Below are 27,158 nucleotides of genomic sequence, written 5' to 3' on the forward strand. Positions count from 1 at the left end.
AGACGAAACTGTAGAGTAACATAAACTGTAGAGCACAGGAGGCGTATCTGTCCTGCTCTTCGTTAAATTGCCTTCTGGTCAGGAGGCAGCTTAATCCAATACAAAGTGTGCTAACCTTCAACAGAGACCTACAGACCTGGACTCTCACCACAGTCCAGCCAGTTACTAACTGTAACTTTAGCACATGACTTGGCCTCTTGGAGAGGTTCATAGCAACACCTGTCTCCAGGGGTATTTCAAGATCAAAAAGAGACGATTTACGTTAAAATTTCCAACATAGGTGAGCACTGGCTCTCTGTGGTTCTATGGATGTCTTACCTCCATGCTGGGCCATCATCACTCTTCTCTGCAGTGCTTTTCTCCACAAAGGAAGAGCATAACTTAAAAGGGTTACTAATCCCTCGAAACCCTCTGATCATAGATAAACTCATTTCCCGATCCTGCCACGTAAGTCATTGATCTGGTTTTGATGACCCGATCACACACTGAGGACCACATTAAGGTTGTCACTCAAAGCTGTACTCATGATCAAAGTTCTGGAGCAAGGCTTGCTTCTGCCCACGCACTCTGGGGATGGCACCAAACAACATGATGGAGAAGATAACCGACCCCCACCCAGTCACTGGCTCACAGATCAAGCTCTTGATCTGGCTGCTTGAAGAATGGGAACCTCAGTGTTGGAAAGTGATAGACAGTTCATTCTTGTTGTTGTTGTTTGAAGATTTTATTTATTTATTTTGGAGATAGTGAAGGGGTTGGGGAAAGTGAGGAGGAGAGGGATAAGCAGACTCCATGCTGAGCACAGAGCTCGAAGTGGGGCTTGATCCCACCACCCTGAGATCATGACCTGAGTCACAATCGAGAGTGGAAAAAGTAACTGACTGAGCCACCCTGGCCCCCTGACAATTCGTAGTTTTATTGACTGTTTTAGGTGAATGCCTATGGAAACTCAGCATCTAAAAAATACCCACATGAAAGTTATATAATGTGCACCAAAATTTTTATGTTTTTTAAAAAAGTAAATTTCTTATTAAAAGAGTGAGTTTTCAACTAATCAACACAATTAAAAACTTACAAAAAATCTAGTTGAACAAACAGAACATCAGTTGGTAGAAAATAAATTTAATATTGCTTTTTAAACGGTGCCTGGGTGGCTCAGTTGCTTAAGTGTCTAACTCTTGGTTTCAGCTCAGATCATGATCTCAGGGTCCTGAGATCGAGCCCTGCATTAGGCTCCACGCTCAGCACGGAGTCTGCTTCTGCTCTGCCTCTGCTCCTCCCCCGGCACTTACTCTCTCCCTCTCCCAAATAAATTAAAATCTTTTTAAAAATTTGTTTTTTAATTCTGATAATTCTACAAACCTGTAAAATCTTTTACTGGGAAAACATACAAACAAGCGAAAAATATAAATAAAGAGCTACTGTGATCCCACCTATCTGGAGAAACTCGGAGTGGCAAATCACCCTTAGATGCTTTCTCGGTATATATTTACTTATTTTTAAAACAAAAATGGGATCCTTCCTTATAAATTGTCACCCAACATATTTCAATTTTACTGAGTCTTTATTATTGACTACGTACTTTGTTTCTAGATTGTCACTGTTACAAACTTTGCAGAGCAGAAATAGCTGTAGAGAAAGACTTGAGGAAAAAGGCAGGGAAAAAAGTTTCTACAAAGTGGACAAAACTGCTTAGAGATATATAAACGTCCACAGAAGTCATCCTCTGTGGTAGACCAAAGATATCACTACACATCCAGTCCCTGGGGACTGTTATTATTTTAACTTTTTTTAGAGAGGGAAAGAGAGAGCGTGCACCTGCGCTCGAGTCGGGGGAGGGGCAGGCAGAGAGACTCCTCAAGCCGATTCCATGCTGACTGTGGAGCCCTGTGTAGGGGTCGGTCGGCCTCACGACCCTCAGATCATGATCTGAGCAGAAACCAAGAGTGGGGCACTTAACTGACCCTACCACCCAGGTGCCCCTGGGAGTTATTATTTTGGGTCAAATTATAATTTTGATCAAACTGTCAGTCGACCAACTGTTTCCTTCCAGTGCACCCCGGCCTCCCCTCCTGGCCTCCCCCATCTCTAATGGCCTGTGTGCTGCGTTGCCAGCAGCCCAAGCATCTCCCTCGTCTCCGGTGTTTCTAGAACATCTGACCTGCTGATCTCTAGTTTCCGATGAACTCTCCCATTTGCTTTCGGCCCTCCTGCCCACTGGCCTGCTGAACGCTGCTCTCCGTCCTGGACCTTCCTGCCTGCCCCGATCTTCCACCCCAAGACAAGCCTCGTATCTTGTCCCTCTTCTGAGTCTCCACGATTTATTTATCCTGCCTGCTTGTTGCATGGCCCTGGCTATACGCCTCGATCCCATGAAGACGCAGATTCTCCGTTTGTAATGAAGGTCGTATCAGTTACTTTTGACAGGAGTGGAAGAAAGAATGAAGTTTCTAATACACTCGGCCATGAGGGAAAGAAGGTTTCTTTGACCTCCTCAACAACGGAGGTGATCACGTCTGTGGTCTGTAAGCCAAAAAGCTGTCTGTAAATGTGTGTTGTCATGATTGGGAAATGCACAGAACTCTGGCCAGAAGGAAACCAGGCATATCTGGCCAATTAGGGAGGCTCGGGAGACAGCAGATCCACTCGGAGGGTCCTGAGAACTCGGTATCTCGGACTCAGGGTTCCTGCACACTGTCCCATGCCTCGTTCAGGGTAGAGAGACCCAGCCCAGACTCTGTGTTTGTTTTCAGGGCCCTTCCCCTGCTCAAAGCTTGATAGAGAGCCAGAGACCATCAGAGGTCCTTTGTAGGGTCATTTTCTTTCTGAAATACTCAATGAACATCTTATGTCATCAATGACTTCCACTCTCCTTGTCTAGGAACTACATTTTACGTTGGCCTGAGAGCTTAGCCCAAGACTCCTTTTCCTCTTGGAGCCACTGAGACAGAACAGTCTCCAACAAGGGGCCACCGGCTGTGCCGCTGGCCAACTGTGCCCGTGACAAAGCCATTTCACCTCATGAAGGGTCATCTGGAAAAGGGATAACGCCCCTGACCATGAACAACACAGGTTTGAACAGCGTGGGTTCACTTACACGTGGATTTTTTTTCCTAATAAATACAGTACAGTACTAATTCCTTGTGATTTTATTTATTTATTCATTAAAAGTGATCTCTGCACCCGACACGGAGCTCGAACTCACGTCCCCGAGATTAAGAGTTGCTTGCTCTACTGACTGAGCCAGCCAGGCGTCCCTTTTATGATTTTCTTAATAATGTTTTGTTTTCTCTAGCTTGCCTTACTGGAAGAACAAACACAATCTCTACTACATACAACATACAAGGTGAGTGTTAATTGACTGGTTATGTGACCCGTAAGGCTTCCAGTCACTAGGAGGCTATTTAAAGTTAAGTTTTCTGGGAGTCCGAAGTGACATGTGGATTTCCGACTTGTGCGGGGTGAGGGTGGGGTTGGCGCCCTTCCTCCCTACGCTGTTCAGGGCCTACTGTATACAACCTCACAGATTTGTCAAAGTGTTACCCAAATAAAAGCCAGTCCCCCCGCTTCCCTTGCCTGGTTTACATGTGAGGTAACAGAAGGGTAGTGGGCCTGCCTCTAGAAACTTCAACCTGGAAAATAAAAAGTAGATCGTTAGTGTATCTTTCTTTGAAGGGCATATGGCTGCCGTATTCTACTCGGCGATTCTGTTTCTCAGACTCTGTATGGACGCCGCTCCCCATGCCCTCTGTGGTTCCTGTGAGCGAACAGGCTACAATCTTGTCCTCTCTCACCACCGGGTTACTCTTGGCTCTGTCTCCTGACTGGAAACCTCCATGGGACTTCAGCCCCACACCCGCCCCACACCACACTCAAGGACACAGACAGCAGCTGAGCCAGCCCAGGCTTCCTCCTTCTCCCTCACTCCCGGAAAAGGCAGCTTCCAGAAGTTTTCTGAGCCCCTGAGAAGTGCGGTTCTTTGCTCACTATGTTAGAGACGACGTGTTGGTGTGTCCCCAGATGCAGGTGTTGAAGCCTTATCTGCCCGTGTGTTGCTATTAGGAAGTAGGGTGTTTGGGAGGCAGTCAGGTTTAGATGAGGTCAGGAGGCAGGGGCACCCACGATGGGAGGAGTATGCTTATGTGAAGAGAAAGGGTTCAGAGCTCTCTCTCCGTCATATAGCAAGGTGGCAGCCGCCTACCCCCCACCAAGTGAGCCCTCTCACCAGCAACCAGATCTGCTAGCACTTAGATCTCAGACTTGCAGCTCTGGAATTGTGACCAAAAAATCAACGTCTGTGATATTTTGTTACAGCAGCTTGGGCTGAGACACTCTCACGGCTTCTTTCTCAAACCATCTTTATGGGGATTACCTGATAGATGTAATTCTCCACCATGTCACATGAGGATTGAGGGGACGGGGAGTACGTAGAATGCCAGTTGTAGACGCAAATAGTGAGCCGGATTCCGGATCACGGATTTAGTACTCGTCAAACAACCGGAAGAGCTGGTTAACCATAGTCGGTTAACAATCGATTTCCTTGTAGAAATCTGCCTCTCTTGGGTTCCTTGTTGGTGCCGGTTTTGTAGGCTGCGGGACGGGAAGATGTGCTTCCTCATTTCCAGGCCCTCGCTTCCAGCGGCGGGTCCCTCTCATTCTGCGCTCTCGGGCTGGCTCAGTTGTCACTCCGGGCACTCAATGGGATTTCAGGGATTACAGGGTTTGCTCCTTCTAACAGAGCCTGGAAAAGACCAGGTGCTATAGACGGAATGCTTGTGTCCTCTTGAGATTCACATGTTGAATCCTATTCTCAGTGACGTTATTAGGAGACTGTCCCCCTGGGATGTGAGGAGGTCGTGAGAGTGCGAGCCCCTGTGAACAGGCTTGATGTCCTTACGAAAGAGATCCTGGAGGGCTCCCTTCCTCTTCTGATAGGAGGACAGACTAAGACATCACACAGTCTTGCTTATTCATATGGTAGCTTCATGGTCCTGTAGTTGCTTTCAAATAAATAACAGACAGGCAGATAAGAAAAGGAGAGAGTAAGAAGGAAGGAGCCTGGAGAGAACAGCTGGCTGGCCGGCTGGCCGGCTGCTGGGCTGCTGGGCTGCCCTGGCAGGTGCACAGACCATCACGGGCCCAGCTTGGGTTTTCTTCTCGAAATTCACCCAGGCCCTGGACAAATAAATCTGTTCACATCTATTTCATCTGTTCACCAGGTCTCTGATGTCCCCCCCTCCCAGGGAAGAGGGCTGTCTCCTACAATCTGGTCTACCCACCCCCTGCCCCAGACTGGGGGTGCAGAGAGCCCCACATCTACCTTGTCTCTCTCCAGTGAGATCCTAATCTGCAGGGCCGAGTCATTGCCGGTGTGTCTCGACCAAAGTTCCTCCCACTGAGAATTCGGTGTGACTGTCTCCCAGTCCTTGCAAACCTTCCTGTCTCTGGGAAGGGTGTGTTCCCTAGAGTTGCACACATCCTTGTCCGTGCCCTGAGCATCTCTTCCTAGTTATGTTACCTACCTCTAGCCATCTTCAGTATGTCTGGTCCATGTTTCCTACCTGCTTTTCCTTCTGCTGGGCTGAAATGCTACCTGGTTGACCATAGGCTCCTAGAAGCAGCAATGTCTTTGGACAAGTCTTCGGATGCCACAGTTGACTCTCTGTCAAATTAAAAAAAAAAAAAATCATAAGATGAAACTGACTCCCACAAACTTGGGTCTCTAAGCCAACCCTGGAAATGAACCCTCCCAAACCAGGACTGGTTCCTTCAAAACAACGGAGTGAGCACCCCAGCCCTCAGCATGTTTGTCTTACTGCCAGAATGTTTCCCTTCTCGCTGGGGCGGATCGCCACATCTCTGGGAATGGACTTACCCTAGGACTAAGGATCTCTCCTCAAACTAATGAAGATGCTAATGCCACACTATATATTATTTAGAATTTTTGACTTGACAATCTTAAGTGAGAATGACATAGTTTTCTTTGGGATATATTTAATAGGTATCACTACTGTGCTGGCTCACACAAGAAATTTGAAGCAAGCCTCCCTTCATTTTCTATGCCCTAGAACAGCACATCAGGATTCGATGGCCCTAAGGGTTCCCCTGTGGACTTGCTGTTTTGGACAGTAGGACTTTGGTCTTCTTTCTGATTTCTCCTGTGATAGTTGGTCTATTTAAATTTCATAACTTGTCTAAAGAAATTATAAGAGGGGCGCCTGGGTGGCTCAGTGGGTTAAAGCCTCTGCCTTCGGCTCAGGTTATGATCTCAGGGTCCTGGGATCGAGCCCCGCATCGGGCTCTCTGCTCGACAGGGAGCCTGCTTCCTCCTCTCTCTCTGCCTGTCTCTCTGCCTACTTGTGATCTCTCTCTGTCAAATAAATAAATAAAATGTTAAAAAAAGAAATTTTAAGAAATTATCCTGTCCTCCAAATTAACTCCTCGGTCCAGATTTTCTGACATATTTGATGAAACTCAACAAAGTCTTCTTTTAAAATAACATTCCTTTCCTCTGTGTCGGGAGCTATTCGCCTTGAGTCGGTGCTGGGAATATTTGTACTTTCTTCCTGTTACCTTGTTGGACCAACCGCTTACCTATTTGCTTTCAAACAAATATAATTCTCTATTTTTCTGTTTTACACGCCATCATTTTAGGCTTTTATTTTTATTCATTACATCCTTCTGCTTTTCTAAGCTATATTTTGTTGTATTTCTACCTTCTTGCATGGGTGCTTGATTCATTTTGTTTATTCTAACTCTTTAATTAATATCATCACTTAAAATAATAATCTTAGGAAGATGTGGCTAAACCCCATGGGTTTGGATTTGTCATTTTCACTTTCAGACTCTCGCGGGTATTTTCTATTTTGTTCTTGTTTTTCTCTTTGATACAAATGTTACGGAAGCCTTTAAAAATTTCCAGGGAGTACGACATTTTATTTTCTGTTTTAACATTGATTCCTAGTTTTACTGAATTGGGATTATATAATATTATCCATATGGCTCTACATATTGGGATGTATTAAGATTTTGCCTGTGGCCTAAAATATAGCCAACCATGAAGGCTCCTTCCAAGGACACTTGAAAAGATGTGATTTCTGTTTCAGGATACAGCGTTTAATATATTAGGTCCACCATAATAAATTTATAATATATTAGTAATGTATTACTAATTATATTACTATTACTATATACGATTACTATTTTATTAGTAATATATCACTAATATATTATTAATTTAATATTAATATATTATAAACATATATTGATATATTATCTATATACTGAATATTAACTATTACTATATTAATAACCTATCTAATGTTAAATTTATATATATAATTAATATGATAGACTATATTTTTAGGTCTTATCTATCCTCTTTTACCTCCTGTGGCCTTAGTCGGGCAAAGACCATCAATTGTTTCTAACTATTTGTTCTTTTTATATCTCCTCCAGTGTTTGCTATGAATAATGAAGTAATTATATTTGGTGCATAGATGCTCCTATTTTTTCCTCTTTGTGAATTGCAAATCTCATGATTATAAAAAAAATCTTTTGAGCAATGCTTTTTGCCCTCAAATCAGTAAGTTCGTGATCTGTGACTTCTTTATGTTTGTGTGTTCCTGGCCCTCGCTTGACCGCGGTCGTGGGTCTGTGTTTGATCACGGGAAAGGTTTGGTTCTCGTCCTGGGGTCTGTGATCATAAGGACGATGTTACCTGATGTCCTCAGTCGTCCGTTTCTTTAGTGTCAGTTAACCAACTCCTTCTCGTATTTCTTTCTTTTCTCCCTTTCCCTAATCCCCAGACTTGAGCTGATTGTACTTCTCTTCTTATATGATCCTTTGTAGGAAGATGTGTATTTTGAGCCCCGTTCGATTTCTTAGCTCGACATATTTTTACGCCTCCTTATGGAGGTGAAAAATCATATTTACACGAAATCCCATTTCCCGTTTGCTCCCGCTTTTTGTTGCATCGTTTTGAAGCCGTGGGGCTTCATCCCGCGCACGCTCTCCCGCGCACCCCGAGCCCCCACCCGCGGGCGACTGGCAGCAGGTGTCCCGCACCTGCCGCCCTCGGTGACCTACGCTCCGCTCTGTGCTTAGACATGCACGGCTCTGGGTGAACGCGCACGGACGCTTGGAGGGGTTCTGGGCCCTCTCCTATCAGAAAGCAGGGGACCCCCCAGGACGCTGGGTGCAGCCTGTGGACCGTTTCTCCTCCTCACCATCGGGGGTCACGGCCCGGCTCTCCCCAGGCTGAAATTTCACAAACTCGGAACCGCTGCGACCCCTTACGGCGGGAGAGAAGGAAGCCGGCGGAGGGGAGTGCACCGCGGTCCTCCGGCCGGCAGGGGGCGCGCGGCGGAGCGGCCCGCGGCGCAGGCGCAGGCGTGCCTCTCTCCCTGCCGCACGCGCTCCGTGACCCCGCGCCGCCGCGCGCCCCGCGCACTCGGCGTAGGGGTTGGCGCCGGTTCGGGTCTTGCGGCCGCGGGCTTACGCCGAGTGCGCCCAGCCCGCCCTGTCCGCGGCGCCTCGGCCCCGGTGCGCCGCCGCGGCCCATGGGGAGAGTCGGCCGGGCGGGCCGGGTAAGTGGCTCCCCCGGCGGCGTCCGGACGGGCGGCCTGGCGGGAAGCCGGGGCGGGAGCGCGTCCCCGGGCGGCGCTGGACGCGAGGCCGCGGCTTCAGGCCGCGCAGTGAGGGGGCCGAGAGGTCCCGGGCCGAACCCCCCGCAGCCGCCGAGCCCTTGGCCTCCGGACAGCGTGGCCGCGGCCCCGGCGGAGGGCGACCCGCCGTGTTGCCCCTCGCGCTCGCCGCCGCCGCCTCTTTATGCGCCTCGGGTCACCGGGCCCTGAGCTCTCCCGGTCCTCCTGACCTTCCCCTTCCCGTCCGGGTGTTGCCTCGCTCCGACCCGAGCACGCTTCCTTTCCCCTCCGTCGGTCCGGGCTGGACAAAGTCGCCCCGGGGCCTCGACCCCGGGCGCCGGGCGCGTGTCCCCCGGGGCCCAGCACGCGTGTGCCCGCCCTCAGCGCCCGGGCAGCGGAGCAGGGGAGCCGGCGGGACGGGGGGCTCCGGATGCCGACGTCCCTCGGCGACGCGGGCTCCCCCGGACGCGCGGCGGGAGGCGGAGCTCCGGCGGCCTCGGCCCCGGACCTGGTGAAGGCGGCGTCGTTGCCCCGACGCTCCGGCCGCAGGCATGGCCCCGGGGCACCTGCCCTGGCCCGGACCGTGTGCGCCGAGCAGCGGACGCGGGCCGAGGAAGACCGGGTTCCTCCTCTCCGGGGGTTTGGGCTCTCGGGAAACCGGCGTTGAGTAAGCAGCCGCGCCCGGCCTGACCCGAGGCTTCCCGGCGCGGGTGATGCTGAGCGCGGGGTCTGGGACGCGTTGGGTGAGGTGCGCGCGAGCGGGGACAGGCTCGCCGCGGGGGAGCGCCGTCGCGCGTTCTGGAATCTGCAGGTGGGGTGCTTTCGAGGAGCGGCTGGACGGGTGGGCTCGAGAGAAGGCCGTCCAGGGCAGACGCCGAAGGCCCCTGCTGCTGGCGCCAGGCCTCCGGGTGGAAAGTGGCGTGTCCTGGGGAAGGGCCGCTGAGCACTGTGTCTCCTGGCGGCAGGTGCAGCTTTTAAAGGATGCACCTCGGTTTCCGCACATTTAGGGGATACAGGTCACCGCCATATTCACCGTAACAGAGATACTTGAGGAACGGGGGGTTGTGCATTAGGAACCTAAACAGAAGGTGCGTTGTAGAGTTTTCTTAAGGGACGTGCGGCCTGCGGTACAGCTTGGAGCGGGTAGGTTGCGAGACAGGAGTGTGACAGGTGTGATGGGCTGTTAGCTGCGGAGTTCTGGGACAACTGAAGATCGCCTTTATGGAAATCAGGAAGGGGGGGGTTGTCGGTGTGTTCCCAACCGTGAATGTGCAGAAGGGGTTTCTTTTTTACCCGGTTTGTTTTCAGTTATCGTCCGGGAACATCCAGGGCTAGTAATCCCCCAAGGCCAACGTAACAGTGGATGGCGGAGGAGAGATTGTTCCACACCCACATTCCAGGCGACTCTCTTGGACTGTGTTGCCAGACTCTCCAGCCTCAGAAGGAATGTAACCAGGGTGGCAGAGGTGGACATACAGGGGGAAAATGTTTTTATTCTTTAAAAAGCCGTTGTAAGTTTTACAGCTGAGCAGATTTCTTTCATTGCTTATTACGTATTTTTTTGTGTGAACATCAACATGCACCGCCCCGTAGTCCCCTTGCTTTTCCTTTCTGTCTGTACATACTTCCCCATGTTCTTTAGGCTTCATTTTTGCTGTATGTTACATGAGTATCTATTTAATGCTTTTTTAAAAAGGTCTCTTACCATGCGGCTGCTTTAGGTGCTCAGAACTCGGACTTCGACTCCGTTGTATGGTCGTGGTGGTTTTTCTCCCATTATGACGGTGTGCAACTTAAAATTTAGCACACGTATGGGACGCCTGGGTGGCTCAGTTGGTTAAGCAGCTGCCTTCGGCTCAGGTCATGATCCCAGCGTCCTGGGATCAAGTCCCATATTGGGCTCCTTGCTCCGCAGGGAGCCTGCTTCTCCGTCTGACTCTGCCTTCTACTCTGTCTGCCTGTGCTCGCTCTCGCTCGCTCTCTCTGACAAATAAATAAAATCTTTGAAAAAAAAAATTTAGCACACGTATGTCGAATACCAACCACTTAAAATAAGTTGTGTCCTTAAAAGGCTGATCTGAAGATCTTATTGTTTGATAACGTAAATTAAGTAGGTGCACTTGATAGCATTTAGAAAATATTTACAAAGTGTTACAGTGTTCAGAGCATGGTGTTCAGCTGGAGATACAAAGATGAAGACAAAAACAGCCCTTTTAAGGGCCTTGAAACAGGGGAAGAGACAGGCGTGTCACCCAGCAGGCCGCGTAACCTATGGGAGTTGCTCCGAGTGTGTTCAGGGGAAAGACACCAAGGACGAGGACTTGATGTGGGGGTGGCAGTCACCGAAGGCTTCAGAGATCATGTGACATGAGCTAGGTGGGCTGCTTCTGAGAGGACTCGTTCCATGGTTTTTCTACTAGTTGCACGTTTAAAAAAATACTTTGCCAGCTTAGGTAGAATTTTATCAAGTCATCGTTCTTCTGGCAGAACCGTGTTTACCGTGTTTCTTCTTAAGGAAAAAGAAAACAGTGCATCAAGAAAGATGCATTGATCAAAGCCTGGTGTTACCATACAAAAGTAACGGGTATTTTAAAGTTCTAAAAGTCTCAGGTCCGTGTTTGTATTTGTCCCTGGCTTGTAGTGTATCCAAATGTTAACGCTGGTTTTTATTACCTGTCACTAGAGTTCATGAAGTGAATGTGTTCTGCCCTGTGACGTCTCAGCAGGCATTAGGTTAAGCTCATGTGCGGGCGGTCTCCTCAGTGCTTGTTCCATTTCCCTGACTGCAGTGGGAAGAGCGAATGAATCAACTCTGCTATGTTAGAAGTGCTTCAAACAGCTGAAATCAAAATGTGGGACCTTTTAAGGAAATCACATTATGTCAAAGAATAGTCCGGAATTAGTGGGAATGGGATGCAGGGTGCTGCCCACCCCTGGGCTGGAGAAATCACTTGAATGGGATGGGGAGGGGTGGGCATCAGGAAGTAGATTTTGACTCTTGGCAAATTCACTGGTGCTGTAGCATTCCAGTAATGGAAAGCAGGCCGTACATGTGTGGATGGATGACACGTGTGTTGTTGCTGTGATTAATCCAGTTCTGTGGATTCGAAGTTCTGTTCCAGGGAGAAAAGCGAAGAAAGCTCTTCCTCGTTTTCTGTGATTAACAGATCTGATCTAGAAGCTCTGTGTTCACAGAAAAGCAGCAGATGCTGGGAGATGACATCAGTTTCTAGTATTTGAAGTGTGTTTTCGAAAGTTTTGAGAACAGAAATGGAGGTTTAGATGAGCGTAAGATTCTGCTGCATAGTGATTTTCGAAGCTTGGAGAGGGAGGAGGATCAGACGGAACTGTCAGCAGACCGCCTTCGATTTGGAAGTGGAGTCACTGGAAGTGTGGCCCCGTGGGACCTCATTAATTCAGCTGTGAAATCTTGGCGAAATACTGGATTCTTGGGTGGAAGAACTCTGGTGGAGGAGCAGATCCTCTGTACTGTTGGACTTTCTTTTGCCCCCAAATGTGGGGAAATAATTGCATGGACGTTTACGCTTCCTGTAGGCAGATGTGCTAGTGTCCGTCAGCAGCCTGTCACCTCAGGCCCTCCCCCCCACTGCTGCTTCTCCTTCCTGTTTACCTCGTCTTTTGTTTGTGTGTGCCAAGTGTATGTCACACACCACTTGGGATTTGAAGCATTTTAAGTGCGCGGGACTGCGGCAGCAGGTACGTACACACTGTACAGCCATTAGAACCGTCTGTCTCCAGACCTTCTGCCCGTCTCTACCTTTCTAGTGGGACCTCGGGCCTTGTGTCGTTTCCCTGCTGATTCACGTGGCTGCACAGACTTGACTTAATTACTAGTATCTCAGCAGATGTTTATTTCCTGTGCCAGAAATCGGAGATGCAAAAATGGATAAGCTAATCTTTTCCCTTCATAGTTCAGTGGGTATTTCCATTGGCACAAACATATTTGTAAATACCGTTTTTTATGAGGTTCTGAAGTTTTTTATGAAGAAGTTCAGGGAGAAGCAGAGTTTGGGTTGCTAACAAAGTTTGGTAATTTATCTGTTTGTAATTTCCCTGAAAGCTTCGTTGTTTGTATTTGTTTCCCAGGATGTGTTTGTCGTCCCTCGCCTTTATGAGTATAAAGAAAGAGAAAACAACTGAACCCACAGGTTAACTGGGCTTTCGTTTAGTGACTGGTTGAATGAAGAGAGCCCAGACAGGTAGACTAGGTTGGATGAAAAGTGCCTGTCGTTCTTGAAGTAGTTCGAGAACCACAGGAGCAGGCAGGACATTCAGCATTGTTTTTCTTTGCTGTTGCTCCGAGTTCTTCAGATGAAATTTAAAGTGTAAGGATATGTATTTAGATAAGAACGATTCGTTTTGAATATCACGTGGGCTCTGCAGAAGGTGCATGAAAGCCTCTGAAGTTCTCCGGTGCATTGCTCTTCTGGGCACTCGTGTTGGCCAGAAGTTTCTGGAAAGATGGCTTGGAAGGGGTTTGCAAATAGAGCATTACCTGTGCAGTTGGCCTGCCTTCCTTTTCAGCTCTGTCTGGGTCAGACGTGGTCATAGTCTGGGGAGAGAGCAGCGGACTCAGTGGGCTGGATCCGGGTGCTCCTGAGGTTTCCCAGAGTGTGGATTAAAACGGGTTCTGAAGTGGCCGCCAGGGGCTTTCCTTGCTGTTTCTTTATTGCCTCAGTGACTCCAGCATAACGTGACAATGGGCTGCCAAGTTCCTGAGTAAAATGCTCACTTTGTCTGGCACTGCAGGCAGTGGGCATTTATTTCCCTGTTAGAGACGCTGTCTAGGAAATTCTTTGTTCATGCCATCAGCCGAGCGGGTGAGTTGTCACAGAAGCCTACTGAGGAGAACATGCAAGCTCGCCTCGATTTGTAGGTGATTCATTAGAGCAGTCGGCCACCAGTACCCTGGGCTCTCCTTTATTCCCCGTGTTTCTGTACTGCCTTGGGGGCCTTGCATTTAGAAATCAAACCTATTCCTATTAAGGAATAGAAGAAACCGAAAAGCAGCAACAGTTGCCTGGGCTCTGACTTCCAGGTCAAGAGCTGCTCTGCTCAGACCCGACCAGCTCTTCCGGGGGGTGGCAGGGGGTAATGTTGGTAGCCACCCCACACAGAGTGGGACCAAGGTTGGCCAGGATGTTGCGGTGGCAGGGTCTTAGAGTACCAGCCTTAGAGGACGGAGAAGTAGTAAACATGCCAGAGAGAAGTTTTTGCCCTGAGTCAGACACAACCGGAGAAGATTAAATATTTTCCTTCTCGTCTATATTACCCTCGCTTTCTGAGAGACAGACACAGGTGAAACAGGATTTGTTTAACACGGTTTCTATGGCAAAATGCTGTCTGGACCTGGGAACTGACAAAAGTTTTTGGAATGTGTCCATAAATCAGAAAGTACCTATGCTGAAAATTGTGCAATTTCGGGATTTCCGTGAAGTTTTTTTTTTTTTTTTCTCTTTCCATCTGTGAGAAGGAGTTTTGATTTTTTTTTTTTTTTTTTTTAAATTTTGGGAAGTGGTCTCTGTTGTGGTTTCACCCAGAACATTGATTTTTTTAAAAAGGTGATAGTAGGGATTTAGGTTGTGCTGTTCCCATGACTAGGTTTGAAATGGGTCTTCCCACCGTGACCATGGGCAGATTTATCTCGCAGAGTCCCAGTTCTGTAGGAGGCTCGGCTTTAATGGTGGCATCTAGTAGGTTTCTCCAGCAATGCTGCGTTTACTCCGGCCCAGCTTGATAAGGCTTCCTGAGTGGGAATTCTGGCTTTTTCTGTTGTTGTCTTATGTTCCTCTGATCAGCAAGGGTATTATGTATTGATCACTTACTGTAGATTATTGATTATCTTAGTAATAGGTGTTCTCAGAGATTATAAACTTCAGGTTGGTGGAATATGAGGAAGTCAGGGTGTTTATGATCTGCTCTCTGCTCTCCTCAGTAATCATTCAGGATTTATGAAAATACAGCATCCGTGATACCACATCATGTCATTTCTGTTTTTCTTTACATTTTTAGGCATATGTTTAGATTTCTTCTTTATAAAAACATAGCTAATAGTGCTAAGTCAACCTGGTAATGCACTGTTGTAAATTTTCTACTTTTTGTTGAGACAAAAAAGAACTTTTAAGAATTGGATACATAAAATTGGCAATATGAAATTATTAGTAATCATTATATGCAATAGTGCAGCATAGATCTGCGTAGATCTGCCTTAGAGATCTATTGCATGATTTCACTCCTGAATTACTTGATCCTGCAAATTTATTTGTAAACTAACACGCGGTTCCAGCATTAGAAGGGGCAGTGATTGGCAGCATCGGTCTTGGCTTCTGTTGCTGAAGCTTCCTGGACGAGGTGTTCTCTCCCAGTACCCTTCACCTTTAAAATTCCATGATACTGAGTCATTTTAACACGGAAAGATGTAAAGTCCTTCCTGTATTTTGTGTCCTTTAAGCCTCTTCCCCCTTGCCTTTCAGCGTTAAACTGGGAAGATGTCCCTGTACGATGACCTAGGAGTGGAGACCAGTGATTCAAAAACGGAGGGCTGGTCCAAAAACTTCAAACTTCTGCAGTCTCAGCTTCAGGTCAAGAAGGCAGCCCTGACGCAGGCCAAGGTAAGATGCCCCGACGGGTGGGAGCAGAGATCTACAAAGAGCATTCCTCCTCGGGAGCACGGGTACTTGGGTTTCTCCTCTGCCTGTGTTGCAAATGCGGAGGGCAAACGTGTCTACAGGGAGAGGCCCTGCGCGCGGAGAAGTACGGAGGGAAGGTGATTGTGCTTCTCCAGTCCTGGGAATAGAACTGTTTCAGGGAATCGGAAGGAAGGAAAAAGCAGGACTGTTTCCAGCAATGACCCTGGTTTTCAGGCTTCATTCGGTATGTCTGAGGTTGGCCGAAAATGTGGGTGAAGTGTTGCTTCGTTCGCTGTGTTCCTGGGTCCGGTTCTAGGAGTCTGCTGTTGGTGGTAGGTGGTGTGAAGGCGGCCTGCGGAGGAGTGAGGCTGTGCAGGAATTGATAATCTGTTTGCGTTAGTGACGGCTCAGGGTGGTCTGCATGTGTCGGCCGGATGTATTAGGGGAGGAATTGGTTGGTTCCTGTTGTATACGTGCTGGGCACTGATGACAACTGAAACTGAATGACATATAAGACATTCCGAACACAGTTATCCACTGAGTATTACACTTGTAGGAACAAGAATGGTATCTGATTTGCTTGTTTTTTAAGGCCCTTATGTTTTAGAGCATATAACCCAGTGGAGGCTGTATCCCCCTGAAGGGGGTGAATATTGTCTTAATGGGGTAAAAACTGCTCTTATGTGTGGAGCACAGATACACATCAGGTACGTGAACAGATACATAGTACATCTGTGGTGAAGTTTTATGGGCAGGGAAGAATGTATTACAAAGTTTCTTGAGGGGAAACCAATAATGAAACAAGAACTTAAGAAAACCTGCCTTAGAGATCTGTTGAAATACTTACTGATAAAATGTTTGACTTTGGGGCTTCTGGATGGCTCAGTTGGTTCAGCAACTGCCTTTGTCTCAGGAGGATTGAGCCCGGCCTCCGGCTCCGGCTCAGCAGGCAGCTGCTTCTTCCACTGATGCTCCCCGCTCATTGTCTGTCTCTCTCAAGTAAAGAAATAAAATCTTTAAAAAAAAAAAAAAAAAAAAAGTTTGAATTTAGGGGATTTGCTTTAAATTAATCCACTCTTGGGCAGGGAAGGTGAGGAGGCACCCAGAACGCAGTCGCTGGTGTCACCGGGTCAGAGAGATTGAAGGATTCATGAACCTGTTCTCTTGACATTTTGTGTTTGGAATTTTACATCATAAACATTTTCTTAAAGTTCTGGAATTATTTTTCTTTCCCTTTACCACCTCCTCAGTCGGTGGCCGTATTGACGTGCTCTCGCCAGTGCTCAGCGCTGTGGAAGGTTTTTAGGGTCAGGATACCCACCGGTAAAGCAACAGTGTCTGAAAATTTTAGTTTGTTTTGTCAGCTCTTGTCATGAGGGTTTTTGTCTTTTTCATCTTCATCATGACGAGATGGACTTTTTTTTATGCCAGTATTTTTAGAGAGACAGAATTTTGTTGTTTTAAACTTTCACCCTACGTGAAGGGAAGATCAGCAAAGGAAGTCTTATTTTTCCCTTTAGTTTTTTTAAATTGGTAAGTTTTTTAGATCTTTCTGAATTTCATGTAATTTTTACTCTGCACACGAGATCTAGGAATAAAGGTTCATACCGTGTCATGTGTCATTCTTCAAGGCCTGGTAGGCCCTTTAGTGAGATGGCGCTGGCCGTAAGGAGCAGTGTCGCGCTGAAGGACGTAAATTCAGTTAGATTGAGTGGATGTACCTCGTGAACAGTCTTAGGTCAGTGGGGACTAACAAAGCAGAAGAGAAGTCTGACTATACTGGATGTACACAGATTAAAAACCGGGCTAATTCTTTAACTACCAGTGTAAATATTGTCAGCTTCAGAGATCACTTGCAGCCAAATTTTAAAAATCTAACCAGTTTGTTTTCTCCTGCCCAGTGTAACTTCAGGATCACTTCTTTCTCCAGTCAGAGCGTGTTTACTGTAGGTTAAAAACTAGCTTATATAGGGGCGCCTGGGTGGCTCAGCGGGTTAAGCCGCTGCCTTCGGCTCAGGTCATGATCTCAGGGTCCTGGGATTGAGTCCCGCATCGGGCTCTCTGCTCAGCAGGGAGCCTGCTTCCTCCTCTCTCTCTGCCTGCCTCTCTGCCTATTTGTGATCTCTCTCTGTCAAATAAATAAATAAAATCTTTCAAAAAAAAAAAAAAAAAAACTAGCTTATATAAAATACGGTTCAGAAAATAGATCCTTTCAAAAAATGTACTAGAAAATTTAATGAAATGTATTCATCACGTACCAATTTTTCTGTGCAATTACTTCACTCACATGCAAAAGTGTGAGATGCTGAGAAGCAGGAGTCTAGACTCGGACATCCTCTGTAGCATCTGCCTCCGTTTAATTTGTGCCTGCCAGGTTTTCCCTTCTCCAGTAGAGTGATGTCAGCTACCTGGTTGTCTCCTGCGCTTTCAGATGGGTTTTTAAAAGATAGGTCAGAATAAAAACCGGCCTGTGAAATCATTTCTGCTAACTTTCTTCTATCTTTTTGAGATTGCTGTGTGAAGTTAGTATTTTGTTCTTCTTGAAGGGAAGTTAAGGTACGTTGCATTGATTCTCATAGCTTTAATTGACTAATAAATTACTCAGTACTAGGTTGGCTTAACCAAACCTGTAAAGGTGTTTGGTGGAGACAATTTTACATAAACCGGGAAGATGGAGCTGCGCTCTCTTCTGTGGGGTCATAGAAGAGTACGTGCTTTGATCATCTCCCTCCTTGTCCTCTCACCGGTGGTATTTCTTTGGTGGATTTTGTGTTTAATGATTGGATTAAGCTTGTTTGCTTAACATTGTAAGCACTGGTAAATTCAAGAGGGAAGGTGGTTTAGTTTGAGCCTTTTGTAGTAATAACAGTGAAAACCTGTAACCCTTTAAATTGCACAGGGGGCGTCAAAGCTTCATAAGCACAAGACCAGATGGTCACTGTCCTGCCCATCTGAGGTTCGCGCTGCTGCCGGACAGCCCGACCCCACGGGCTGCAGCGCTGGGACCAAACGGAGCCCAGCACCATACCTGGGAGGCACTATTTTCCGAAATTACAGGGCGTAGAGTAGTAAGTGAAACTAGACCGCCAGGAAGTTATCAGACTGGTCTAGAACATGTGGCATTTTACAGGTGTCGGGAAAAACAGGAGACAGAGGCTCTGCGCTGGGAAAGGAATCTTCTAAATTGAGAGCTCTAACAATCAAATGAGTTGTGGAACTTTGGTGTGATTTGGTTCAAAAGAAAATCAGCTATTTAAGTGTCATTTTAGGGGACAGTTTAGAAAACCTGAGTGTACATTGGATGGGAAATGGTGCAGGGGATCATAGATTTTACTGGGTGCGGTGGTAGTACTGCGCCTACATAAAAGAAAGTCTAGTTTGGGGAGGTTAAAGGAAAGCGTTGTGAGTCTCCAACCTCCTTTCCGATGGTTTAGTGCGGAATACCGCGCCGTGAGGAAAATGTGGAAACGCGGGGACAGTGGCTGCTGGGACGCGAAGGAGGACGCTCCTCTTTCTTTAAAGTTTTTTCTGTGCGTTCGTAATAAAAGAGGCAGAAGTTTAAATGCGACTGGGAGGGGAAAGCTCCTAATCCGCAGGTAGCGTTTGCTGAGGATGTACAGGCACCCCTGTTCCTGGTGAAGGACTGCCACCACTCTGAGGGGGTCGTGCCGCTGCAGACGTGCCCTCCTGTGCTCAGAGGGAAAATCGGTGTTAGAGCTTTTCTCGTATATTATATATGTGCACATTTAAATAAAAGAAACTAAGCTTACTGTAAACCTTTTATCAAAATAGAGGAAATTTGTGTTGTTAAAAAAAGGCTACAGTAATTGGTATGTGATAATGGTAATAACTAAATTAAAAGGCTGTTGCTTTAAGATTGCTTTTGTCATATCTGGAGGCTTGTTACAGAGACCACGAAGCTTTACTATAAACAGTATGAGTTTTAGTTTGGAGGTTCAGTGTCCTTTTGTTTTTCCATGATTTTAGAGCCAGAGAACGAAACAGAGTACAGTACTTGCCCCAGTAATTGACCTAAAGCGAGGCGGCTCTTCAGACGACCGGCAGATCGTGGACACCCCGCCGCACGTCGCAGCTGGCCTGAAGGTGAGCCCTAGGCACCCCCACCCATGGGCTCTTCTGTTTCACCTGCGTGTCCTCAGAGCACCGTCCCCCTCAGTGGGTCTTTGTAGGCTAGCCAGTGTCCTTCTCAACTGAATTTTAAAAATTAGTATTGAATGTAAAATAATGCATCATAGCAAAATCCGAAACTGGAGAGGTGCAGAAAGGAAAACAGTAGGACTTCACTCCTACCCTCTAGACGTTAAAAACTTTAGTTTTGGAATAGCGTTCCATTCTCTGCCTCCTCTGTCTACTGTTCTCTGACTTGCTTTTCTCACTCTATTTATGGTGACCATCTGTGTTAAAAAGTACAGGACTATATGATCATTTTAATGGTTTCAGTGTACTTCCTCAGATGGGTATACTATAATTTATTTAGTTTACTTAAAGCTGGATATATGGGTTGTTCCTAATTTCTACTGTCAAAAAGGAATGTTAGTGCTTATCGTCTTATCATGGATGAAAATAGAGAAAAGGTTGAAATTCTGTCAACCGAACCTTGATTACCTTCAGCGATTTTACATCATCTTGAAAACAAAGAAACAGACATCGTCAGCTCTGTAAACGGGTTAGTGAGGATGGGGAGGATCTGGACAAAGATAACAGAGAACATAGTTCAGATGACACAGAATGAGGGCTAAGTGAATTCAGCGTAGATTGTGGTTAAAACCACGCCCACCATCAGGGAACGTCCGTCCTTCCGCAGGTGGCAGTCAAGCAGTGTGACTGCAGGAGTGTGATGTGACTGTGCACACAAATGGCTTGATGAAAAATGACCGAAAGGCTAATAATTAGAATATGCGGTTACTGCTCTTTCTAGCAAGATCCTCGTCCCAGCCCGCACCCTCACACCCCTTAGAAAGAACCCAAATGAACCTGAGACACAGTCCCAACTGCATTGACCCCTCCTTTCTGTATTTAGATTTAGTCCAGACTGTTCTGGGTTGCAGTCTGCTCCCCTCGTTTGCCTTTATCCTGAGCCTTCTGGGCCAGAAGAACAGGTGTTGGTCCTGCAGGCTGATCATCTGTCGAGGAGGAAAGGGGTCCCTCAGTGGAGAGGTTTCTGGGGATTCTTCATCAGTCAGCACTTTCCCCACAGATTATCTACCTAATTTTCCCTGACTGCATCTCATCAAAAACTGGTTCACTGTCTTCTGTTACTGTGTCTTGATTCTGTGATATCCCCACAGCATACGAGTGTTTTAGTTTCTCCAGCGTTGGGGTGTTAACGTTTAAATTTTTAAAAATTGGACAGATTACGGGGCGCCTGGGTGGCTCAGTGGGTTAAAGCCTCTGTCTTCAGCTCAGGTCATGATCCCAGGGTCCTGGGATCGAGCCCTGCGTCAGGCTCTCCGCTCAACGGGGACCTTGCTTCCTCCTCTTTCTCTCTGCCTGCTTCTCTGCCTACTTGTGATCTCCGTCTGTCAAATAAATAAATAAAATCTTTAAAAAAAAAAAAAACTGGACAGATCACTTTACTCTTGATAGCATGTTGAGATGATGTCTCATTGTTCCACTCAGCAGGTTTTATACAGTAAAAGTTGTTCACTTTCAGATTTTGAAATGACAAAGAATTAACCTTGGTATTGACAGTTAGTTCTGTCTGAAACTCTGTGGTGATAGTATTATATAAATTGAAGAGTTAATTGTTAGTTTCTGTCTTGTCTGAATAATAACTGAAAGAAAATCTTGTTCATGTGCCTCTGTGTTTTTTAAAATGTCTTTTATATGAATGCAAATTCGTAACTACGCTTTGGGAACCTTTCCTTAAATAGATTTGGGTAAACTTTCCACTGTTCAGGCCTGAAGCTGATTATAGCTGTTTTTCTCATATACTCATAGGACATTGTGGTTCCTGATTTTTAGTTCTAAGGAAGCATTGAAATGTGTGTTCACATTTACAAAACATCAGAGGGTACCGTGTAATGCAGGAATGATGGGATTTAGATCCATTGATGGTGGACATAAGCTCTTTGTATTTATGTTCAAATACAAAATACATTTTATGAACAACTGTCCTGCCTTTGTGAGTGTGGGCAGTGTCCTTCTTGAAGGCAGTGCAGGGTGAGCCCTTAGAGACCTTAGTCCCAGCCTGTGCTTGCGTGGGGTACCTGTGGAGACCAGTTAAAGCATCTCATTCTCACAAATAACTGAGGAGGAGTTAATGCTAAGAAAACTAACATGAAAGTGTGGAAGTTTAGGTCCCCGTTTTCAGGTCAGCTGTGCTCTGTCTACCTTTTGTTTTTCTGATTTCTTTAAGGCTACCTTTTTACTCTCAAAGAGTAGCCTCAGTTTCTAAATATACAGAAAAATGCAAAATGATCTTAGTGGACCCTAAGAGAATGAATGATGAAGGGAATTCTATCTACCTGTGCCAGACTCAGTTCCTGAAATGCTGCACACGTGGAAAGGGATGTGTATTCCAAAGGGTTTCAGAAAGCCTTTCTGCTTTTATTGCGAACTCTGGATATATCATGTTTCCATGTAAGCAGAATCTAAAATTAGAATCTAAAATGACCACAAGAATGATTGTTATTCATGGACTATTTATTTAAGTTTTCATAGAGACATATTAAAATGAAAATATTCATTGTTTATTATAAAGAGTCAAATGTATTGCTTGAAATTTTAGATGGTGGCAGCTTGTTTAGGAATTGCAGCAAGATGCCCTAAGGTATTTATGGAATTAATACTAAACTGAGCGGGGAACTCTTGGTTCAGCTGCTACATAGCTACCTCGTGTGTGGCTCTGTCAGGTCACTAACCCTCCTTGGGCTTCTGTTTCCTTTTCTGTAAAACAAAGGAGGCAGATGGGTGGTCTGCAGAGCCCCTGCTCATATTCTTTGACTGTGAGTAAAATTCTCAAACATGAGGATGATACATGGTCTGGTATTTTTACCTTCCTCAGGATCCTGTTCCCAGTGGATTTTCTGCAGGAGAAGTTCTGATTCCTTTAGCTGATGAATATGATCCCATGTTTCCTAATGATTATGAGAAAGTAGTGAAACGCCAAAGAGAGGAACGACAGAGACAGCGGGAGCTGGAAAGACAAAAAGAAATAGAAGAGAGAGAAAAGTAAGGCTCTGTTTGGATTCAAGGATATTTTACATTGAAATATCATTGTGATATTAATGAGTGAACCTTTGTGCTGTCTGTAAGGCTGAAGTTAGTTTTCTTGGTTGTTCTAAGCAGTCATCGGAAGGAATCAGTCTGTTTTTAAGATTTTGTACAAGCATACCTCATTTTACTGTGCTTTGCAGATGCAGTATTTTTTACAAATTAAAAGTTTGTGGTGGGGCGCCTGGGTGGCTCATTTGGTTGAACATCCGACTCTTGCTTTTGGCTCAGGTCCTGATCTCGGGGTCCTGAGCTGGCGCCCTGCTTCCCGCTGCACGTTCAGTGCGGAGCCTGCTTGAGGTTCTCCCACTCCCCCTCCCGCTCCCCCGCCAGTAAATCGATCTTAGAATGGCAGCTCTGTATGGAGCCAATCCATCAGCACCATTTTCTCTCTCTCTCTTTCTTAAAGATGACGTATGTGAGAGGGAGAGTGTGTGTGGAAGTGGGAGGAGGGGCAGAGGGAGAGGACGCTCAAGCAGTCTGTGCCGAGCGTGGAGCCTGACAGCGGGCTCCGTCTCCTGACGCTGAGTGCAGGGGCTGGATGCTCGCCTGACTCAGCCACCCAGGAGTCCCTCAGGGCCATTCCTCTAAGAGCATTTGCTCTCCTCATGTCTCTGTTACTTGGTAATTCTCACAGTATTTCAGACTTTCCACTATCAGATTGGTTATGGTGATATGATCAGTGATTATGACTTGCTGAAAATTCAGAGGGTGGTTGGCCTTTTTTAGCAATATTTTTAATTAAGGTATATACTTGTTTTTTTTAAGGCTGAGTGCTATTACACACTTAACAGACTACAGGATAGTGAAAACATAACTTTTCTATGCACTGGGAAACCAAAAACTCTGGTTCCCTTGGTTACAATATCAGCCTTACTGTGGTGGTCTGGAGCCAAACCAGTAGCTCCAAAGTGTGCCTGCCCTTACGTTCCAGCGTGAAAACAAACACTAGAGCAGACTTCACGTCCAGATGCAGAAAACGTGGAAGGAAGCATTCTAGGTGAATTGTTAAAAAAGAAACTTAGAAATCTGGAGTTGAATAATTGGGCATTTTTCCTGTTCTACTAGAATCATAACTATTTAAATACTTGAAACATTATGGGCACCTGGCTGGCTGAGTTAGTAGAGCATGTGATTCTTGGTCTCAGGGTCATGAGTTTAAGCCCCATGTTGGGCTGTAGAGCTTACTTTAGAAGATAAAACAAAACACTTAAAATGTTTCTTAAGTTTAACTAATTTTGAGCGAGATGGAATTTTGAAAAGTGTATATACATCTTTTATTTATATTTTTTAAAGGTTTGGGTAAAAAGGCTTTATTTGTAGTTCTTATTTTATAAATATTGAATGTTAATTGTATTATCTTTGTTGATATGCTTTAAATCCAAAGAGGTGAACATCAAGGAAACTTTTCTCTTATTACTTATATCCATGTGCCCGTTACATTGTTCAGTTTAATATTTTGGATTTTTCTCACTTTGCTCACTTCTACTACATTTAGTCTTCAGCCAGTTATTTGCACATGTGCCTCCTTCCCAGCCCCCCAAATTAATAGTTCAGTGGGAAAGAGAAGGCTTGATATTTTCTAACCAAGAGCAAGTCAAGGTGACATCCTTGGGTTCACATCTCTAAATTGGTTCCTCTGTAATGAATATTTGGTGCCTTTGTTACCGCAGGAGGCGTAAGGACAGACATGAAGCTAGTGGGTTTTCGAGGCGACCAGATCCAGATTCTGATGAAGATGAAGATTATGAGCGAGAGAGGCGGAAAAGAAGTAAGGCGTGAAACGTAAATGTCACGTTTCAAACATGGTGACATCCTGCTGTTTGCTTTTCTTGTCCAACTTGGTAAATCGTTCAGTTGACATCGATTTGGGTAATTTTCTCTCTGGAATCCCGGCAGAGCGTGTTTGCATAACAGTTTTAACCTATATCCTATTTTCACTTTGTGCTTCGAGATCACTTTCTCACGTGTGTTGCTTGGAGATCTCGGGGATACCTTAAGCACGTACCAGTTTCCTTACTGACAGCAGCATCACACAGACCTCTTCTCTGTCGCCAGCCGTGTGTCTGTTCAGCATGAGCAGAGAGTCAAGGCACTCGTTCCCACAGTTTTCGCCACTAACATGCAGGAATCTAAGGAAATCCCTTAGCTTCTCTGGACATTGGTTTCTTTCAGGGTCTGTGGAGAGCAGGGCGACAAGAATTTGAGCCAGGCACTTCATACGGCCCCTTCCATCTCTAAAACTTCACAGGCAGAATTGTCCTTGTGTTAGAGCTGAGTTCTGCGTGATCTCTAGATAGCTAAGTAGTGCTCATTCTTGAGAGAATGGATTGCTTCTAATATTAACTTCATTGTGTTTTAATTGCTGGGATTTCCTTGGTTTAACTGACCAGTTTGGTGGACAGGTTGAGATTTATTTAAGTGAGGAATGTAGGTCTTCTGCTTGTCTATGGGATACCAGGTACTGGTCGAATAAGCGCCTTCATAGATGACCTGCTTCATTACACAGCTCCAAGTTGGAGCTGTGATTATCCCTGTTTTGAAGGTGAGGAATCCAGGGCACAGAGGGAATTACTGCTGTTTAAATACAGGTCCACTGTTCAGCTTATCCAAGGTCTTCATGTGCCTGAAAACCCACGTGGTCATCTTCAACATGGGACCTAAGAGTCATGTTACCGTAAAGTTGCGGCATAAGTCCGTGTACATGAACGCGCTCGAATGACTAGCAGTTTGGCAAGCCTGGCCCTCCGCAGGGTGCAGCCAACGCTGCTTCAGGGTTTAATGTAAACTTTAAGCTACTGATTGAGTTGGAAAGGAACAAGTCTGTAGTAATTTAGAATTCTTAATCTTTCAGTGCAGATAAGAATTTAATATATTTATAGGAGGCTTACTATATGCAACCACAAAAACCCAAGTTCAGAGACACAGAGAGAAGAGATGGGCAGTTGCTAGAGGTGGAGGTGGGAGGTAGGCGAGACGGGCAAAGGCGGCGGACAGGTACGAGCTTCCGGTTATAAAATAGATCATGAGGATGTGCGTGTACAACATGGTTGTAGTTAATAAAACTATATTGCCTGTTTCAGAGTTGTTAAGAGAGTAGATCTTAAAAGCCCTCATTGTAAAAAAAACATTTGTGACCGTGTATGATCAGTGTTAACTACACTTACTGTGGTCGCAGTGTACACAAACAGTAAGTCATTATGCTGTACACCTGAAACAGATAGGCCATATGGCAGTTACACCTCAATTTTAAAAAAACATGCTGAGCATGGTCAGTCAGGTGCTATGTTGTCTTTCTAATGGAGAGGAGAGTTAACTGTGTGTCAGGCATTGTGTTAAACATTCCATATCCATTATCTTACCAACTAACAAATGTTAATTGATTTGTTTTAGAAGCCAGTGTATAGGTTGAATGTTTGTCTTAACCTTGCCAGTGTACAGATTGGCTGCCCTTTGGATAAGGAGCTGTGTTTTCTATATTAAGGACATTGTTTTCTTAATGTTAACAGGAGCCATACAGTCTAGTTTTAGGAAAATAATGGCATTATAGCTGTTCTGCATGCTGCTGTTAACAGAGTGATGTTCACATTTTAACCAGATTGATGGCAGATTTCCAGTAATCACCTGCATTTTTTATTCTGAACTCAGAGCTGATTTTTTTCAGTATCAGTCAACCATCACCTGGGTCTTAGTGACAAGGTGAAAAAGAAATGATACGAGGTATTTCAAAAAGAACATGTTTTATTCAGGTTCCTGTTTTTTCATAAGTGTGTTGTCTGGTCCGGCCGCATTCTCCGTGACGCACGTAATGCGGCTTTGGAGGAGTTGCTTTTGTGAAACCTTATGGAACTCTGGCGCCGCATGGTTTGTAATCAGTTTTTTTTTTTTTTAGAGATTTTATTTATATATTTGACAGACAGAGATCACAAGTAGGCAGAGAGGCAGGCAGAGAGAGAGGAAGGGAAGCAGGCTCCCTGCTGAGCAGAGAGCCCGATGCGGGGCTCGATCCCAGAACCCTGGGATCTGTAACCTGAGCCGAAGGCAGAAGCTTTAACCCACTGAGCCACCCAGGCGCCCCGTGTAATCAGTTCTTTTTAATTGACACTTTATTGTTTTGATCGTTTCACTGGCTACTACGTTGTAATATGCGTGTTAGGGTTTGTATTGAATGAAAAATTCTTATGTCCTCCATGCGTGTTCTCCAGTTGCTGGGTGGCAAGTGGGGTCTGTTTTGGTGCTTGTGTCGTCATTGTCCAGGAAACAGGAGCAGGAATGGCGACAGCCCAGGAGCCAGAAGCACCCACCTTTCCAAACAGGTGTTCTGCTGGTGGACGCCCTGGAAGGAAGTGGGCGGGCTCGTGGGCCGGGTCGTGCGCGAGAGCATTGGTGCCACGGGCAGCTGGGTTTTATTCTGTCTTTGCCCGTTATTCCTCGGAAGGAGTAAGGTCTCTCACACCTACGGAACCGCCCCGCAGGCCGCAGACTCTCAGGGGGTTGTGTTGCTGGTTCCTGAGGGGCCGCGCGCTCTGGGCGGGGCCGCGCGCTCTGGGCGGGGCCGCGCGCTCTGGGCGGGACCGCGCGCTCTGGGCGGGGCCGCGCGCTCTGGGCGGGGCCGCGCGCTCTGGGC

General features: G+C 46.2%; 1 protein-coding gene and 1 long non-coding RNA gene across 3 annotated transcripts in view; one reads left to right on the forward strand and one right to left on the reverse strand.

Moving 5' to 3' along the window:
- Positions 1-3,149: 3,149 nt before the first annotated feature.
- On the reverse strand, positions 3,150-9,196 carry LOC132020033 (uncharacterized). The gene is made up of 3 exons (XR_009404893.1): positions 8,876-9,196; positions 5,562-5,662; positions 3,150-5,000 (listed from the first exon to the last, which is right to left on the reverse strand). It is a non-coding gene; the product is annotated as an uncharacterized LOC132020033 (long non-coding RNA).
- The window catches only part of RBM17 (RNA binding motif protein 17), a 27,513-nt gene continuing 8,817 nt past the window's right edge, over positions 8,463-27,158 (forward strand). Inside the window, exons 1-5 of one of the 2 annotated variants that reach the window (XM_059404031.1) lie at positions 8,463-8,588; positions 15,140-15,277; positions 19,283-19,399; positions 22,323-22,489; positions 24,205-24,302. In XM_059404031.1, the coding sequence (XP_059260014.1) occupies positions 15,155-15,277; positions 19,283-19,399; positions 22,323-22,489; positions 24,205-24,302 (505 nt within the window). In that variant the 5' untranslated portion in view covers positions 8,463-8,588; positions 15,140-15,154. Of the gene's footprint in view, positions 8,589-9,290; positions 9,313-15,139; positions 15,278-19,282; positions 19,400-22,322; positions 22,490-24,204; positions 24,303-27,158 lie in introns of those variants that run through there. The other variant, XM_059404032.1, reaches the window with a different exon arrangement.

Source organism: Mustela nigripes, chromosome 6 (genome assembly GCF_022355385.1).
Source record: "Mustela nigripes isolate SB6536 chromosome 6, MUSNIG.SB6536, whole genome shotgun sequence".
Taxonomy (NCBI): domain Eukaryota; kingdom Metazoa; phylum Chordata; class Mammalia; order Carnivora; family Mustelidae; genus Mustela; species Mustela nigripes.